The 17,805-nt window shown below is 34.7% G+C and overlaps 1 protein-coding gene across 2 annotated transcripts in view; it reads right to left on the reverse strand.

Annotated features, from left to right (window-relative positions):
* Positions 1-10,888, reverse strand: part of LOC130799071 (uncharacterized) — a 34,034-nt gene extending 23,146 nt beyond the window's left edge. Inside the window, exons 1-11 of one of the 2 annotated variants that reach the window (XM_057662179.1) lie at positions 10,542-10,888; positions 10,264-10,437; positions 6,737-6,832; positions 5,926-5,995; positions 5,536-5,669; positions 4,455-4,595; positions 4,203-4,360; positions 3,019-3,187; positions 2,848-2,946; positions 1,334-1,411; positions 1,170-1,229 (exon numbers count right to left, since the gene is read on the reverse strand). In XM_057662179.1, the coding sequence (XP_057518162.1) occupies positions 1,170-1,229; positions 1,334-1,411; positions 2,848-2,946; positions 3,019-3,187; positions 4,203-4,360; positions 4,455-4,595; positions 5,536-5,669; positions 5,926-5,995; positions 6,737-6,832; positions 10,264-10,437; positions 10,542-10,655 (1,293 nt within the window). In that variant the 5' untranslated portion in view covers positions 10,656-10,888. Of the gene's footprint in view, positions 1-1,169; positions 1,230-1,333; positions 1,412-2,847; positions 2,947-3,018; positions 3,188-4,202; positions 4,361-4,454; positions 4,596-5,535; positions 5,670-5,925; positions 5,996-6,736; positions 6,833-10,263; positions 10,438-10,541 lie in introns of those variants that run through there. The other variant, XM_057662180.1, reaches the window with a different exon arrangement.
* Positions 10,889-17,805: the final 6,917 nt, after the last annotated feature.

The raw sequence follows: 17,805 nt of genomic DNA on the forward strand, positions 1-17,805 counted from the left end.
AGCAATTACATACCAATACTGAGATTTGACAAGCTAAACTGCAACATTTCATAGCCGCAATGCCAGGAAATGACTCCTACCTAGGAACCCACCTCGGTGGGGTTGACGTATGTCACCGTACTCATGTCAGTAATAATTAAATTAATAGGTTGTTTCCGATTGACTCTTGGTAACAAAAAATTATTCACAACTTAATGGGCCATTTTGATACAGTTCATTACATTCTGAAACCAAAGAATTAAAAATATTTGGCCCCAACAAGAATGGAAAAGAATCAAAAATTTAAAGATTCCTAAAAATAAAGATTTGCTATCATCAATTACCAAAAAAACAATTGGATTGTAGATGAAATCTCATAGATAAACCAGCACATAAATAACTCATCAGGTACTTAGAGTTGAGCCTATCAACATTTAAGACTCTTGAAACTTGATAGCTATTATACTTCCTCTTTATTTATGAATGCATTTTCCCTTTCTGGACATTTCCACTTATGTGCTTCATTTCCTTTGTAAGAAGTCTTTTTAGGCCCTTTTCCATCTTTTTCCAACCCCTCCCCTCACAATCACCTACTGCAAAATTTTACCCCACCTCCTTTAGCATGGGCATAATGGTACACATGCAACCTCTCTCTATCTCTCCTACTTACTAATTTAGTAAGCCAGCCACAAATAACCACTTTATAAACGGAGGAAGCAGGATTTTATTTTCCGGTTAAACAAAACATTATTGAAAACATACGGTATTTCATTTGACAGAATCTAACAGCATCAAAGTTGAGTTCTGGTAACACATACTTGTTGTTTGCCACCCAATAAGTTTTACAGTTACCAGCATGCCTCAGGTAATGACATCATAACTATCGGAGGAATAACAAGTTAATGCCATATCCTCATTCCCTGTTTTTACTTGAGTAAAAAAGCTTATTACTGAAAGCTTTGGCAGATTATTAAATTACTCCCAAAAGTTTTTCCCGACTCCCTTGAGTTTTTTTGGATGAACTTTCTGGAATTTATTGATAAGATCTTAATCTTACACTTTAACATGATTTTACGGAATCTGAATGACTAAAAGTAGTTTTAGCTGATAAAAACTGATCTTTAAAAAGTTAAATAGTTCTTTGAAGTTGAAGAGGCCAAGCCCTAAATGTACAGAAGTAGGATACAAACCTCTCCTTTGTAGATCTCACATAAGGTGGTCAATATTAGTTTGAAGGTATCATCTTCCAGCTGCAAGAGAGTAAACATAAAGATGAAACTAAGACATGTGTCATTTGTTTAAGGAGTGTCTCCAAAACTCCAACCCCTCACCAGTCAACCCAAATGAAAAATACCTGGATATTAATTTCATATGATGCAATAAACGCGGAAATGAATGTCCTCAATATACTTCGGTAACCAGCAACAGGTCCCTTGAGCAAAAGACATTCAAAAACCATCAGAACCCAATGATAAATTATAGATGAAAAACACAAACCGCAACTATGACAAGTCAATTGAGAAGTTATATGTTGATTTGGTTGCGGTAAGAAAGAAGAGCAAGCGAAGCATCTGAATTCAAATGTATAAAAGAGGATGTTTTCATAGGCATATAATTCACAAATACGTTCATACATATAATCATCAACTAAGATCAACGATCAAAATAATTACAACAATAGAGACAAATTAATAATACTCCCTCAGTCACATAACTTTTGTTACAAGTACAATTTGTGAGCAACCAAAGACAAGAAAGGATATGAATGTTTTATGGGGAAGAGTTAGAAATGTATAGATAAGATGGAATTAAGTTAAATGTTTGGATGAGAATTAAAAAAAGAGTACATCATGACCCAAACAGGAAATGTAGCAAAATGTAGCAAAACTAATAAGACATGTAACAAAACTAATAGGACAAACTAAAAAGGAAAATAAAGCAAAACTCGTGGGACAGTGGGCGTATAGAACATAGTGCAAACACAACATTGCATCGTACCGCATCGCATCAGCCGCGTTGTAAAGGTTTTTGAAAAAAAACAAACCGTATTTTCAGCCTTGTAAAGGTGTAAAAAAATTCACATTTCGACCATATCATGAGATACCTCATGTTATTGACCAATATTTAGGTGTTATGATAACTACATCACCGTTTTGTCACCGCAATCGCGTCTGTTACCACAATTTTCACTAATGATATTAGGCTGCAAGCAAACTAGAGTTTAATTTACAAAAAAACTATCAAGGTTTGATATGACCTGAGATTGAGATGGACATGAAATTGAACGGGTTTAGAAGTAGAAAATACGGATAATAAAGGGGAAGAAAATTAAGATCAATGGCAGGATGAGAAATGTGTTGCAAGCCTCCAAGAGGCTTGTTTTCACCTAAGAGTTAACTCATTACAATAGTTCTCCACAAACCCTAACAGTCCCCCTACACAACTCTCTACACCACTATATATATATACATAGAGGGGATCCACAATAATAGAAATACTAATTTAACAACTCCTAAACCAAAAGACAATATTTCCCTTACTGACCACATGAGTCATATCATTACGCGTTGTCCAAACTAACACTTTGTCCTCAAGGTGGAAAGAATGTAGCCCGGGTCATGACAATGGACAGGAAAAAATATTATTGGAATTGGGAGATAATCTCCAATTAGAGCCCAATATGCTTGTGCCTCATATTTCTTATCAGAATTTTATCCACCTCCATTAAATAGTCACAATCTCCAGTACCTCTAGAACCTAACTATAACCTTGAATAGTACATTCTAATCAATGCATTGCACAGGTTTTAAGGCACAAAAAAAGAGGAGAAAAAAAATTGGGAGATGACTATCAAAGGGAATAACTTACATTAGAATCTTTCAACACCTCACTTCGCAGAATTTCTAGGAAAAGATTCAACGAACCAGACTTAAAGGCTTGACGAACATATCCAACATGGTCAATTTCCTGCAGAAGTCATGTGTCAATGTGCTTACACTATGATATGGCAGCAGAAACAAGTCTGTCATATGAGCTTACCATTAGCTCACTATTCTCCTCTTTACCAGGAAGCGACATAAGCAAGCAAAGAAAAACAGCCCAAGCAAGAATCAATGGACCCATTTCTTTGGTCTCATAAATATCGAAACTACAGATTACTGAATCCATAGCTATGATATCACTTGAGGAAAACACAAAAGAGTTATCCCTGCACAATAGTCAAAGCACAAAGAAGGTTACTATCTTGTCTCAATATTGTAATTACATTGAAAGATGACAAAACCAAGAGTTGTACCATTGAAACTCGAGCTATTATAATCCTAGAGCACTATTCATAAAAGAGAAGCCTTTACATATAGCAATAGAAATAATATGCAGCCGCTAATTCTACAAGAGAGCCAGAATTAAATTCAGAATTCAACAGTAGTAGAGGCTGGCAAGAAATTGCAGAAGACCTCCATCACAAGATCAAATGAACCACTTCTCATTAAAAAGACCATTTTTAAATATGCATGCAACCAATATCCATTTATTGATCCTAAAACAGGTTCAAGCAAGGCTACATATATTTACACATGCTAAGCGGCGCAAGCCTACCAATGAAGGCAAACATGAGCTACGACAGTTGACCTGAGTGGCTGAATCGGGCCATTTTATTTCTTGAGATGCTACTCTATCACTCAAAAGTTGCGGAGTTTGCCAAAAAGAAATTATTCTTTTACCCAGGTTCACCAAATGTCAATGGGGAAACAGACATAAAAAACAAGAGAAAAGAAAGGTTTTTCTTAAATGTAAAATATCCACATTTTTCCTTATACCCACTGACAGACCCTAAAAGATATGTTAAAATGACATATTGTCACAATGAGGTGACAATATACCTTGTGGTAAATGTTCTTCCCGTTTAGAATGCCAAGCAAGAAAAAACATCCTTCTGTTTTTTGCAATGCTATGGTAGCTACCTTTGACCAGAACAAAAGAACCAGTGTATCTAGTTCCAAAAAGAGTAAGGGACCTCATCGAGGATCAAGAAAAAACATCCTCTTGGCAATGGCAATATAGTGCAGCATAATGTCTCATTATAGATAACTAATCCAGTATTCAATGTTTACTCAATTCCTTCACGAAAGCAATAAAATTACTCAGTAAGATTTCTATCCATCATTGAAACAGAAGACTAACAGCTCTCAGAATTTTGCAATCACATCAAAATGAAAACTTGCCTAAAGGGAATTTCATCATGTATCATCTGAAGAAGACTCTCAAAGTTTAAGGTCTCCATAAGAATCAACAGCATCTGAATTCTAGAACGATAACAATATTTACAGGCTTCGGAAGATACCCCCAGCTTAACAAAGTTTGAGGACCCAGTTGTCATATTCTGCAACAATATCAGGAAAGTAAAAAAAAAAAAGGACTACAAACTTTTGCACATCATATATGCTGAGCAATACTAGAACCAGGAAAGAGAGTACCTTATACAGAAGGCACAATGCCTTCCATTTGGTAGCACTACAAGTTGAGAATGATTCATAATATAGAAGAAAAAGAATATCCAAGACCAAATTAACTTCGATTAGCATCTCTTCAGCCCACAAAACCAATAGATCTACATCCTGGATATCATTTGCATCAACAGCATAATAATGAGACATAGTATCCTAGTCGTAAATAAATCACAAAAACATGTAAGTAACTGAAATAGAAAAATATGAACTATCAGATAACCCATTAACTCGGAGTGCTAAGACCTTCTTAAAAAAAATCTAGTATTCACTTGGAAAAACAATGATTGGTTTAATCATCCTTAACCCAAATTGGATCATTCTCAGAAACCACAGCAATGATAGTAGAATTCACTCCCAACAATAGCCTACAACCATTAGAACCCGAAAAACAATCCTTATAAAAGAGCAGTAAAACCATCAGAATGATAAAACTCATCCTCAGATCCACGCATGGTAAAAACAGCACATGCATTATCCTCCTTACAACACTCAACAAACATTCCCCATCAATACTTGTAACTACAAACCAACAAAGCCCTCCAGCATAAATACACATGCAATGCGTTTCCATGCTCACGTCATAGTCTCCAGAAAAATTAAGTCTTTCGTTCAGCTTTTTCACTACATCAAAAATTAGAACACTGTCTATGTCCAATAGAGATCCATATCAAGATGTTAACTTAATAACTGCTAGAGTCATCAAATACAAAAGATGAATCTTAAGAAGATTGCTCGACATCAAGAATGCAACTATTGCCTCACTTAAGCTCAATAAATTAGGCTACACGACAGGAACTATTGGATTACAAGAATAATAAAATAAAAGAAACCTGTAGAGTCCAGTACTCCAATCATCTAAATTAGTTTCACAGTCATGCTTATCTCTGTTTAAAACCTTCTAAAAGCCATACAACAACATTAATGCCAAAGCATTGATCTCAAAAAATGAAACTTTGCAAAGCTATAGGACATAATAATCTAAACAATACGTCCAACTGAACTGTGCAAAATAAAGCTTTAACTATCATGCCACAGGCCCACATCATACCATGTGCTGAGGATAACTAGATGACAAATGTTTGTCCATAATTGATATCAAATTGTCCTCAAGACCACCAGAAATGAGCTTGGACACCTCATGCAAAACAGTTTTCCCTGCTTCGGCAGCTGAATCAACATTCACTGAACCAGGAACCAAAAATTTAATACTATCATATTAAAGTTATGTCTGCTGATATATACTAACCACAATAAAGTTATCACACATGCCATTATAAGATAGACAAAGCAAATACAAGGAGAATAAACTTATCCTGAGATCAATATTACCAAGACTAAACAACATTATTGAGCTTAGGGTGAATGCTCAAACTTCAAATTATGGTTAGAGACAAAGCATCAAGGAACCTTAACCGAGTAGCTTGAGATTTAAACTCACATGCATAGATAATCATTTGGCGAGCACATTTCAGCAAGCATTGCCTTTCGGTATAATACTGCAACACTATCTTCAATTAAGACAACATTAAAGAGAGAATAATTAGCTTGTGCATGCTGCTTATCTATAGCAATAAGAGTCAACATGACAGTTTGGCTCTATTAAGTGAAGAACTACCATTGGATAGTTTACGTATTGAAAGTCCAAAGTTGTTTACAATTGACTTAAATAAAAAGGAAAGCAGAATCCATGAAACAACAATATGATCAAAAACTGAAAGGTAAGAGAAGTACAAAAGGACGACAAAAATACTGAAATAGAAGAGTTAACAAAAAGTTTAAGGGTTGACAGTAGCCTTTTCCATCGGCCAAAGTAGCAGCAAACAGGGAATAGGAAATAAGAAATAAGGTGAGTATTGATGATGTTTAGCTATAATACAGTCTACAGACAGTGTGCAAGTGCAAAAAAGAACTTGGTACATCAAAAATTATGTGCCAGAAAAATAAGCAAATTTGAAACTATCCAGAAAAATAAAATATTCCTGTAGAACCGGTCAGGTATGAGGCTGCTAAAACATCATCACACTTCTTTCTTCTTTTTATTTCTTTTCTTGGGCCCCAGTATGCAGAAATATTGCTGAAGAACACCAGAGTATCAGGCATTGAAGGATGGATTGACACATAACTCATAGCATATCTCAATGACCAAACTAGGCCAGTCTCATACTCTAAGTTCAGCAACAACTCAAAAATCTAAGTCCAAGATGAATATAACATGAGAATTTAGCAAAAGAAATAGGAAATATACATACCTTATGAAGAAAACCTTGTATGATGCCATCAACCAAGGCAGTTTTCTGATCCATGGAGCTTTCAACTAGTATGTATGATTGAATCTCATCTAAGCGCTGCATGCAATAGAAGTATTTTCATCTCATTCAATGAAGAATTTCATCAGTAAATCCACAGCATTAAAACTTGAAAAGATCTAAAATCATCAGACTACTCTCCATGCTAACAGAACATGAAAAGCAAGAATGCAAAAAACTTCTAATTACGCAATAAGAAAAATGAGACTTAAATTTTCCCATTTACATTTTTCGCAAACAGCTCAAAAAGCTTTCATGGGAAGTTGGGTTGGAGAAACTCAATGGCACAGAAGGAGTAATATATAGTAACTAGTAGTGAATTATCAAAAACCAACCTAACTCAAAAAATAACTCTAAAGTCAGCAACTTCAGCAGCTGAATGGAAATAATTTAGTGCAATATTGAAGTAGATTAAAAAAAGAATACCAAAACTTTGTCATGGTAATGAGAAAGACCCTTCCCCATCTTTAGGTATTTTAAAGCTTACAAAAGGTTAAGACAAATAAGAAAATAATATAATCTAAGCTTTAGGCTTTAGAGTTTTCAAAACAATGTCACCACTTTAGAACTGGACTTACAATAAACTCACCCTTTCAATCAAGTGGAAGGGTGATAAGAGAAATTATAACAACATTTCCGACACATCCAGAAGTAATAAGCCCGTGAATTACTATTGTGGAATAAATATGAGGTCGTTACGTTACATAATGGTCGTTTTATAATGGATTTTGAGCTTACCAAACCGGAAAAAGAATCAAGTAATAAGTTGTTAATTTAGCACATTAGCCATTATTTTCTTTTTTAAAAGTGTATTAGCTTCTAAAAAGCCTAGTATAAGCTTTAATTCATATACGTTTTACATAAAACTTGAATTATCATGAAAAAATGAGGTTGACAATCCATATTGCAATGTCCACAAAAAAGTCCTAACACCGCAATGTGTCACTTCAGTAACATTGCAAACGTTAACACAATCGTGACGACATCCACAATTTTTTTATGGTTACTATTGTTTGTAGCCAAAAAATGTTTTATCAGGGTTAGACAAGAAAAGATGAAAACACAATCAGCCCATAGGTATTAAATCGTATGAATAGTAATGACAATATGATGTAATTTGGCTAAATAATTTACTTAAAAAAACTTATACATTTATGGCTATATTTGTCCTACTCTAACCTTCTTTGTTCTTCACAAAGTCTAATCCCATCCATTACCACTTGAGAAGGTGGTATCAAAGGTAATAGAAAACCGTGAAGAAAATACATGTTGGAGGACGCAACATTTATTACCATGGATATGGCATAGCACATCTCATCAAAATTAACACTAAAACTCATTTATACTACCACAATTTAAGAACATTAACCAAACGGGACGTAGAATCATCTAAGGTATTCCATAATGAAAGCACACTTCTTCAATAGTCTTTCAAGAAAAAAACGTTACCTAGGTTTATAACCTAAAATTATAAACCGTAAAAGTGAAGAAAACATTTTTTAAAATCGCATTCTCTCTATCATTGATTTGAACCAACTCTTGATGTTGTACATGCTAGAAATGCAACTTACGCAAACTAATGTAGTTCCTATTTGTTAAGGTACATGACATTAAGGTAGAGGCGGGGATTTCTTAGGGCAAAGTCCAGCCAAGGCCTATTGCTTAGAATTAGGGAAAACATAACATATACATGGTGTTTTGCCCACAAATTATTGTAGGAAAACGTATATATATATATATATATATATATATATATATATATATATATATATATATATATATATATATGGTGATTTGCCCACTAATTATTGTAACTCTACATTTGAGTGACAATATTATTATAAACGTGAACAATAAAAAGCTTATCATACACCCCTAAAAAATTATCAATTTTTGACCTCTTTCATTTATAATTCTTTTTGTAATGTTAAATTGGAAATTATCACCCCTCACTTACAAATGGCTTCTCCCATTCATTAAGTGGTTGTTCGATTCGAGGGAAAACATTTTCCTTGAAATACTATTTTAGAATGAAAAATAAAAAAGGCAATTGATTTTCTTTTGTTTGGTTTGATTAATAAAATGGGGAGGGGAGACGGTGTGCATGGAAGAGAGGATAAAAAATTGTTCCTTACATCTTAGAAGAATGTTAGCAAAGTGATGGTATGATAGAAAATGATTTTCCACCAGAGTTATTCATTTTCGGCCTCTCTCTTAAGAGACCGTCTTTTCTAAAGACGGTTCTCAAAAGCTCAGCCCATTATGTTAATTTTAAAAAAAAAAAACTGATGTGCGCGTGTAAGTGTAATGTGAAAAGTCACATAATATATTTAGAGTTATAACAACATTTATTTGGGGTTATAACATAATATATTTGGTGTTATACCAACATATATTTGAGGATTATAACATAATACATTTGAGGATTATAACATAATACATTTGAAGCTATAACAATATATATATTTGAGGTTATAACATAATATATATGAGGTTATAACAACATATATTTGTGGTTATAACATATTATATTTAGGGTTATAACATAATATATAGTTCGATATATAATGGTCTGTGTTTGAGGGTATATTATTTCTATAACACCAAATATATTATGTTATAACCCCAAATGTATGTTGTTATAACTCCATATATATTATATTATTACTTCAAATATACATTGTTACAACTCTAAATATACTATGTTATAACCCCAAATATATTATGTTATAACCACAAATATATGTTGTTATAACCCCATATATATTATGTTATAACCTCAAATATATATATTGTTATAACTTCAGATATATTATGTTATAATCTATAATAAATTATGTTATAAGCCTCAAATATATGCTAGTATAACACCAAATATATTATGTTATAACCCCAAATAAATGTTGTTCTAACCTCAAATATATTATGTGACTTTTCACATTACAATTACACGCACGCGTCATTTTTTCTTTAAATTAACATAATGAAATTAACATAATGGGCTGTGCTTTTGAAAACCGTCTTTAGAAAAGACGGTCTCAAGTAAGAATTGTTGATTCATTTTAATTCCCTTGTCAAATCAAACAAGGGATTAGAGGGAAAATAATTTCCCCCAAACCCAAACCCCCCCTGAATTCAAAAATTCAGCTTGATAACTTAAAGTCTAGTAAATCATAACACCTATCTTTATAATTTAATACCAGCAGAATGCATCATTTTTAACAATGATGCGACCCATAAAATCAGTAAATTAAAACCTAATTGATAATCTCCAAAGACAAAGAAACAAGAATTACTTCAGCTAACTACATCAGCATAAATCTGTTGCAGTCGTCATGTTGCCCCAGAAAAAGAAAGTTCCTTACTTGAAAATAAATTCGAAATAGAAGTATCCAAACTGAGAAGGAACAAGAAATTCTACATTATAACAAAACAAAAAACTAAACTTATGAATTGAGAAAAAACATTACCGCAATTGAACTGAGTTTCAAAGCCAACTCTTTGAATTGAGGTTTGATAATCAAGTTATGCAAACCGACATTAACTTGGGCAGAATTCAACGCCATTTTCGACGATTCACTAGGAGGTTTAAACTTATTTAATGTATTCAAGAACCAATCATGATTCTCCTTCAACTTATCAACCTGGAAAAAAAAAGAAAAGGTAAATAAATAAATCATTGTTAAGTCAAGAAATTCGAGCATCTTCCGCAAATGTTAGATATGAATAAGAGGGAAAGAAGAAGTACCGAAGAAGAAGTGTCGGAAGAGAGAGTGAGATTTTCAAGGTCGGTTAAGAGAAGAGAGAAAGGGTCGAACCAAAGAGAAGAGTCGACTGAGGTTGTAGAATTGGACGCCGCCATTGGAGAGTGGAAAAGAAGCAAAGAAACTAGGGCTCTGCCGCTTATGTAGTGTGAAGTCGGTGTTTTTGAGCCCGCGCTTTTGATGCTTCAAGTAAAGTGAAAAAAAAAAAAAAAAACTGAGGCACCACTACCACCGTACCAGACTACCAGTACTAGTGTATTATTACGCTCTCATTTTGTTCGGTTTTCAAAATACCACTCTGTTGCTGGGGCGCCTACTACAAATCATATTCATTCGTTGTTAACAAACACATTTGTCATTTTCAAGTGTTATATTTGTTATTTTATAAAGAATTTTTTTATTTATTTATATCACAATTTTTAACATAATTGATCTCATTCTTTATTTTAATATTTAATAATATTTAGGAAAATTATCAATAATACTCCTGTGTTATTGCACTTTATCTTTGGTACTCCTGTATTTTTTTGAATGTCAATGGTGCCTTCAGCATATCATGCTAATTACAAACGTAACACATATTAAGTTTTTTCCGTTATCTTGCTGTTAAATCTTTTAAAAAACCAACCATGGTTAGTTTCATATTAATTTCCATTGGCTCTTCCTTTTCCCTACTCACTCATACTTGCTTACTATGTCTTCATCATCATCCTCCTGGGTTGAGTACACTATTGCTAAAGCTCCTACAAAGCTTTTTCTTCCCCATTGTTGCTTTTCTTCCCTTTGGTAAGTTTTCTAATTGTTCCTCGTTTCTGTCTGTACATGCAAGTTGTTGTGTTGTTTGGGTTCTTGCCCTAAATGTCGCGATTAATGGTGCAATTGTTTATAGTGTTCTGAGTCGTTATTTAAGACCTCAACCCTAAAAATTAGGGCTTTTTTGAAATTTAATTGTGTTGTGTAATGGATGATTGATGTTGTACTTTTTTTGTTTTATTGTTAATAGATTCTAAATGGATGATAGTGTGGTGTTGAAATTTTTGTACAAGGGTAAAGAGACTGAAGTTTTTGTTGATGATGTAGACTTAGTTAATTTGCTTGATATGATCACTGATTATTGGAATACAGTTGAGAGGGAGGAACATTTGATGCCTGAACATCCCAGTTTTAGTTATTTATACAAAAAGAGACATGTTCAACTAGGTGATGATAAAGCATTGTTGGAGATGTTTAATAGGCATAAGGATAAAGACAGTATTTACATTCATGTAAAGGACACAAATAGGGCTGAACAGAGTTTGGTCTAAATCGTAAACCAAACTGGACCAAACCGTAATTTAAATATTTGGTCTGGTCTACGATCTAAATGGTATGGTCCGATTTTTTTATTAAAAAAACGGTTTCCGGTTTTAAAATTTTCAGACCAGACCGGACCGTAAAACCGTAATAAATTCCGGTCTGGTGAAAACCGGAACCCGTAATTTCCATTTTTTTAAAAATTTTAAATGTTACTATTATAACATTATGATTGGGGTTTTTTAATCTCTGATTCGGAAGCTCTCCCTCGATCCCTTCTCCTTCTCCCTCGTTCCTTCTCGTTCTCCCTCGATCCCTTCTCCTTCTCCCTCGATTCCTTCCTTCTCCTTCTCCTTCGATTTCTCCCTCGATTAATCTCTGAAGACTCTGATTTCTCCTTCACCATACCAGACGACAGATACCACTCTCCAGGTCTACACTTCGATACCAGCTGTGCTGTGCTTCTGTGCTTCTTCGAGGCTTCGACGCTCCTCCTTCAACACTTCACCACGGAATCAAGTGTAGAATCTTGTAATATAAGTATATTGGTTGAATTTTTTTATTTTTTAGGGTTTTTTTTATCAGTTTTTGTTTAAATTCGAAGATGAATGGATTGCTTCTGGTGGTTATGAACGAATGGATTGCTTCTGGTGGTTATGTTAATCCTAAGAAAATGCAAGAAAATGTTGATATGTTGAATGTTAATGTTAATATCTTCATCAAAAGTCTTTGATATGTTGATATGTTGTTGATATTGTAGACTAAATAGATTGTTGATATTGATTGAAAACAGAATATTTGGAATATATGTGAAATATTCTTTGAAATGACAAGTTGTAACTTGTAAGTATTGGTGGTTCAATTGTAGATTATCGTTTGATATTGAAAATTTGTAATGTTTCGGATTTGGTGATGTATTTTATTTACAGATTATCGTTTATCTTAGATTCTCAATTAAAAAAATACAAAAAGATAAAAAAAACCATAGACCAGGCCAGACTAGACCGTTCTAGAACGGTCTGGTCCGGTCCGGTCTGGTGTCTTGACTGGTCTGGTCTTGTCTGAAAAATTTCCAGACCGGAATTTCTGGTCTGGTCTGATTTTTCTGTCAAACCAGACCAAACCGGACAGTGTACAGCCCTAGACACAAAACCTAATGCCCTATTAGATAATGCTAGAAGGCTTTGGAAAACATTAAAGCAGAATGCACAAAAAGATGTGAACCCCAATCCAACCCCTGTAGAACCTGATGATGAAGATGATGATGATGTTGTTATGTTCATTCCAATCCCTAGTGTACCCTGTGAGAAACAACATGTGTTGCATGTTGATGATGATATGGACCCCATTCTACCCCCTGTAATACCTTGTGAGAAACAACTTGTTGATGATGATGCGGATGTTAATGTACCCTGTGAGGAACAACCTGTTCTAAATGAAAATGATCTTGCTATGGAAGTGGACCCCATTCCAACCCCATTGCAAATTATGAAGCCCAAGGGCTGGAAACCACCAAAGAGTGAGTTTAGGCCTAAACTACCTATTCTTAGAAAGCAGAGCAAACATGTTGAGACTGAAATGGAGCCCCCACCATCCCCTGGTAACATCAATGATGTGATCATTGAAAATGCAAAGTTTTTGAATGAGATAAACCAAGCCAATGAAGGTAATGATGAAGCTAATGAGCCTATCCAAAGTGAAGCTAATGATGAAGGTAATGCGGAGAAGATAACACCAAAGAAAACACCAAAGGAAACTGTTAAGAGAAAGTCTAATCTGACCAAAAAAATACCAAAGATCACTTTGAAAAGAAAGGGAATCAAGAAGTCAGTTAAGAGAAAGTCTCCAAGACTGGTGCAACAGAATAAGGAAATGGAGGATGGTGTTGCATCTGGAACAAGATCCTTGCTTAGTGAAACTGATGATGAATCATACTGTCCAACCATGTTAGTCCATAGTAGTGACAATAAGAATGTTTATTTGGTTGATAGTGGGGAAGAGTCTGAGGTAGAGGACGACATTAGGGTGGATGATGTTGATGCAATTACAGATCACTTTGATGCATTTGAAGGACCAGTTTGGGATGATTAATGTGATAACTTTGATAATTATTTGGCTAAGTTGTATAGGAATGGGGAATTGTACATAGACAAAGGATTTGGGAACATTGTGATTAAAGAGTGGCAACTGTTTACAGACAAGCAACATTTGAGGGATGTTATTAGAGATTATTGCATACAAACTGGATTTTCTGAGGTTGTTGATAAAGCATGTAAGCTTAGGTACACAGTTAGGTGTAGTGATGCAAATTGTGAGTGGACATTGCATGCTTCTAGGCTGGTTAATGGTGTTACTTGGGCTATTAAAAAAATTCAAAACCTTGAACACACATGCTTGGGGTTAAAAACCAAAAATCATATGGTAACAGTAAAGTGGGCATGTAATGTGTTACTGAAGGACATAAGGGCTAATAATGACATCCCAGGTAAGGTTTTGAATGAGCTTTTTTGGACAAGATATGGTGTTGAGATGGCACAGGCGGGCTTATATAGGGTGAAGAACATGGCCTTGAGTATTATTAATGGGGGGCATGATATATAGTGCATTGCCATCTTACTGTGATGTCATCAAATCAACAAATGAGGGTTCACATGCAAGTTGTGCTTGGTATCCCCCTACACATCCAGATAGACTCCTAGTATTTATGAGCATTTTCATATCATTCAAAGCTGCGCTAGATGGCCTTTTTGCTGGTTGTAGAAGTCTTATTGGAGTGGATGGGGCTCATTTAAAGGGTAATTATGGTGGGTTTTTGTTATCTACAATTGCCCTTGATAGCAACAATGAGATGTTTCCAGTGGCATGGGCCATTGTTTCATATGAAGATTAGGAGAGTTGGAAGTTCTTCATTTGGCATCTTAAACATGTCCTTGAACTAAGTAAAATGGGAGACAACTGGTGCAGTATATCTGACAGGCAGAAGGTATGTACACTTGTTAATTAGCATTACATTGATTATACATCATCTTCTAAACCTAATCTTACTATGTTGTTTTCAAATGCAGGGAATTGACAAGGCTCTCAATGATTTGTGGCCTAAGGTGCAAAGAAGCAACTGTTGCAAACACCTTAGTGCTAATTGGAAGAAGCCTTTTGTTGGACCTAAGTTATGGCAATTGTTTTGGCTAGCATGTGGGGCATTCTCAACCTTCACTTTTGCAAAGGTCATGAATGAGATAGAGAAAAACAAGCATGAGGCTAGAATATGGTGCTAACTTAGGGCCATAGGAGAGATGGACAAAACACAAGTTTGATCCTGAACTGAAATGTGACATTAATAAGACAAATTTTGTGGAAAGCTTCAGTGCAACCCTGGGAACTAACAGGTAGGGGTGTTCAAAAATATCCGGTTTGGAAAACCCGATCCGAAATACCCGGTATCCGATTTTTAAAACCGGGTAAATTACCCGGTTTACCAAATTCGGATAATTCGGGTCGGGTACCCGGTTTTAAAACCGGGTATTCGGGTCGGATACGGATCGCGAATTTTGGAAATCGGGTACCCGGTATCCGTTTTTTTTTTTTTTTTTTTTATAAATTTATTTTGAAAAGTTTGAAAACCCTAAATTGGCTAAATCTAACTTGGGCCTTTGGAAATCACTGTCTTCATTCTTGCTACTGTTGCTAGCCGTCATCTGCATTTCTACTCATCTTGCTTCTTCTTGAATCTTCTTCTTCAAGCAGACTCCCATCTTCTTCAATCTTGCTCCCGTCATCTTGCTTCTTCTTCACCATTCACGATGAGACATCGACAAGAATCTATACCACTGCCATTCTTCTTCTTCACCGTTTTTAATTGGGTAAGTTTCTTTCAGTTCATCATAATTCTTTTAGTTCATCACCATTCTTCTTCTTCTTCTTCTCCAGATCTTCTTAATTCGAAACAAACCTGATTTTATTTTTTTGGTACTTATTTAATGTTTTTTTTTCCATTTTCGATTTTGTCACAGAGATTTATTTAGTTCGCGGTTTTCGCCATTTTCACAGAGGTTTAGCTGGTAATCTTCAGTTAAAATATGGTAGAATGAAAAATCAAATGGTGTGTCATTGTTGTACAGTACTTGGCGATATTGGGTAGTGGATTATTGTACAATTTTGTTTGTAGATCTTTACCTACTTTGCTAATTGATTATGATACTAATTACAGCAAAAAGTTTTGATTTTGTGATGAATTTATGAAATTGATGATTAAAGTTTTCTTTGATTTTGTTCTTGATTACACTTGTTTTAATGATTAATTCATGTAATTAGAGTATCAAAAGCTTTGATTTAATTCAAACTTAATTGTTATTGATTTTAACACTAATTAGAACAAAAAAGTTTTAATTTTGTTGGGAATTTATGAAATTATCGATTAAAAAGTTGTTATTTTCTTTTATTTTGTTCTTGATTAGCCTTTAATTGTTATAGTACTTATAGTGATTAATTTAAGTAAAGCCTCTTGTTTATCTTTTGCTTGAATCAATCTTCAAGGTTGACTTGAAACTTTCTGATGATAATGACTTGAATCAATTCAAATTAATTAATTATCTGCTAATAATTGCAATTGGGTAATTCAATTATGCAAAACCCCCATTTAGTATTTGAATTATATAAAAAAAATGTTAAAAGAAATAAGGAAAAAAAAATTAAAGTTTTTAACAAAATCGGGTATCCGGTATCCGATCCGGTTTAAACCGGGTACCCGAATTCCGGGTACCCGGTTAAACCGGATCGGATCCGGAACAAAATTTTAAGTATCCGGAAAACCGGGTACCCGGTTTTTCGGAACCGGGTCGACCCGGTATCCGGTTTTGAACACCCCTACTAACAGGTACAAGCTAGTTTTAACTTCGTTAGAGGAAATTAGAAGAGTCACAATGGTTAGGTTAGTTGCAAGGAGGCAGAAGTATGAAGATTGGGAGAGGTTATGTCCTAACATTGTGAAGAGAGTTTAAATGTTGCGCAATGAGAGTAGGTCTTGCAGAGCTTTCATGTCTGGTCCAGAGGAGTATGAGGTCATGGAAGGTAAATCAACACTTTCAGTGAATTTGAACCAACACACATGCCTTTGAATGTGTGGCAACTCACCGGCATACTATGTAGGCATGGAATGAGAGCGATTTTTCATGAAGGTCTAGATCCACAGTCTTTTATTCATGAATGGTATTCAGTGCAAAAATATAAGTTGGCCTATGGTCACAGCATTAAACCAATCCCTGACCAAGATAAGTGACCAGCTACTAAGCTGTAACAACCCCGAATTTCCTCCCTTCCTTCACGATTTCTGGTTTCGTTTAAGGGGTTGGAAATTCAGGGGTGTTACAGGAAACCAGAAATCGCGAAGGAAGGGAGGAAATTCGGGTGTTACATAAGCACCCTACTACACTACCTCCTGTCATTAAAAGAGGTGTTGGTAGGCCTTGTAGGAACAGAAAGAGAAGTGATGATGAAGAGAGGAAGGGAGAGAGGAGCAAGAAAGTAAAATGTGGGAAGTGTGGAGATTTTGGTCACAACAAGGCCACTTGCAAGGGAGGGGCAACAAGAAAGAGTGATGAAGTATCAACTTCCAAGAGCAAGGGAAAGTCAGTCCCAAAGCAGAAGGCATTAAAGAAGAGAAAGGGCAAGACATATCGTAATGTTGTTATGTGATTGTAATTACTAACTTTTGACTGAATGACTGTTATGAATATCTTTTGTGATTGTAATTACTAAGCTCTAGGAGCATTTTGTATGAATTTAGATCTTAATCCTCTTTTGTAATGAACAGTAGCTTGGTATACATATGGATCCAAATTATTTTGTAATGAACTTGTAATTTGGAATGAATGATAAAGTACAAAGCACAATTTGAAATAGATAGCATTTCATAGCTTCAAGTCAAGAAGTTTACATTGCAAAATACATAATACCTAA

Source organism: Amaranthus tricolor, chromosome 1 (genome assembly GCF_026212465.1).
Source record: "Amaranthus tricolor cultivar Red isolate AtriRed21 chromosome 1, ASM2621246v1, whole genome shotgun sequence".
Taxonomy (NCBI): Eukaryota; Viridiplantae; Streptophyta; class Magnoliopsida; order Caryophyllales; family Amaranthaceae; genus Amaranthus; species Amaranthus tricolor.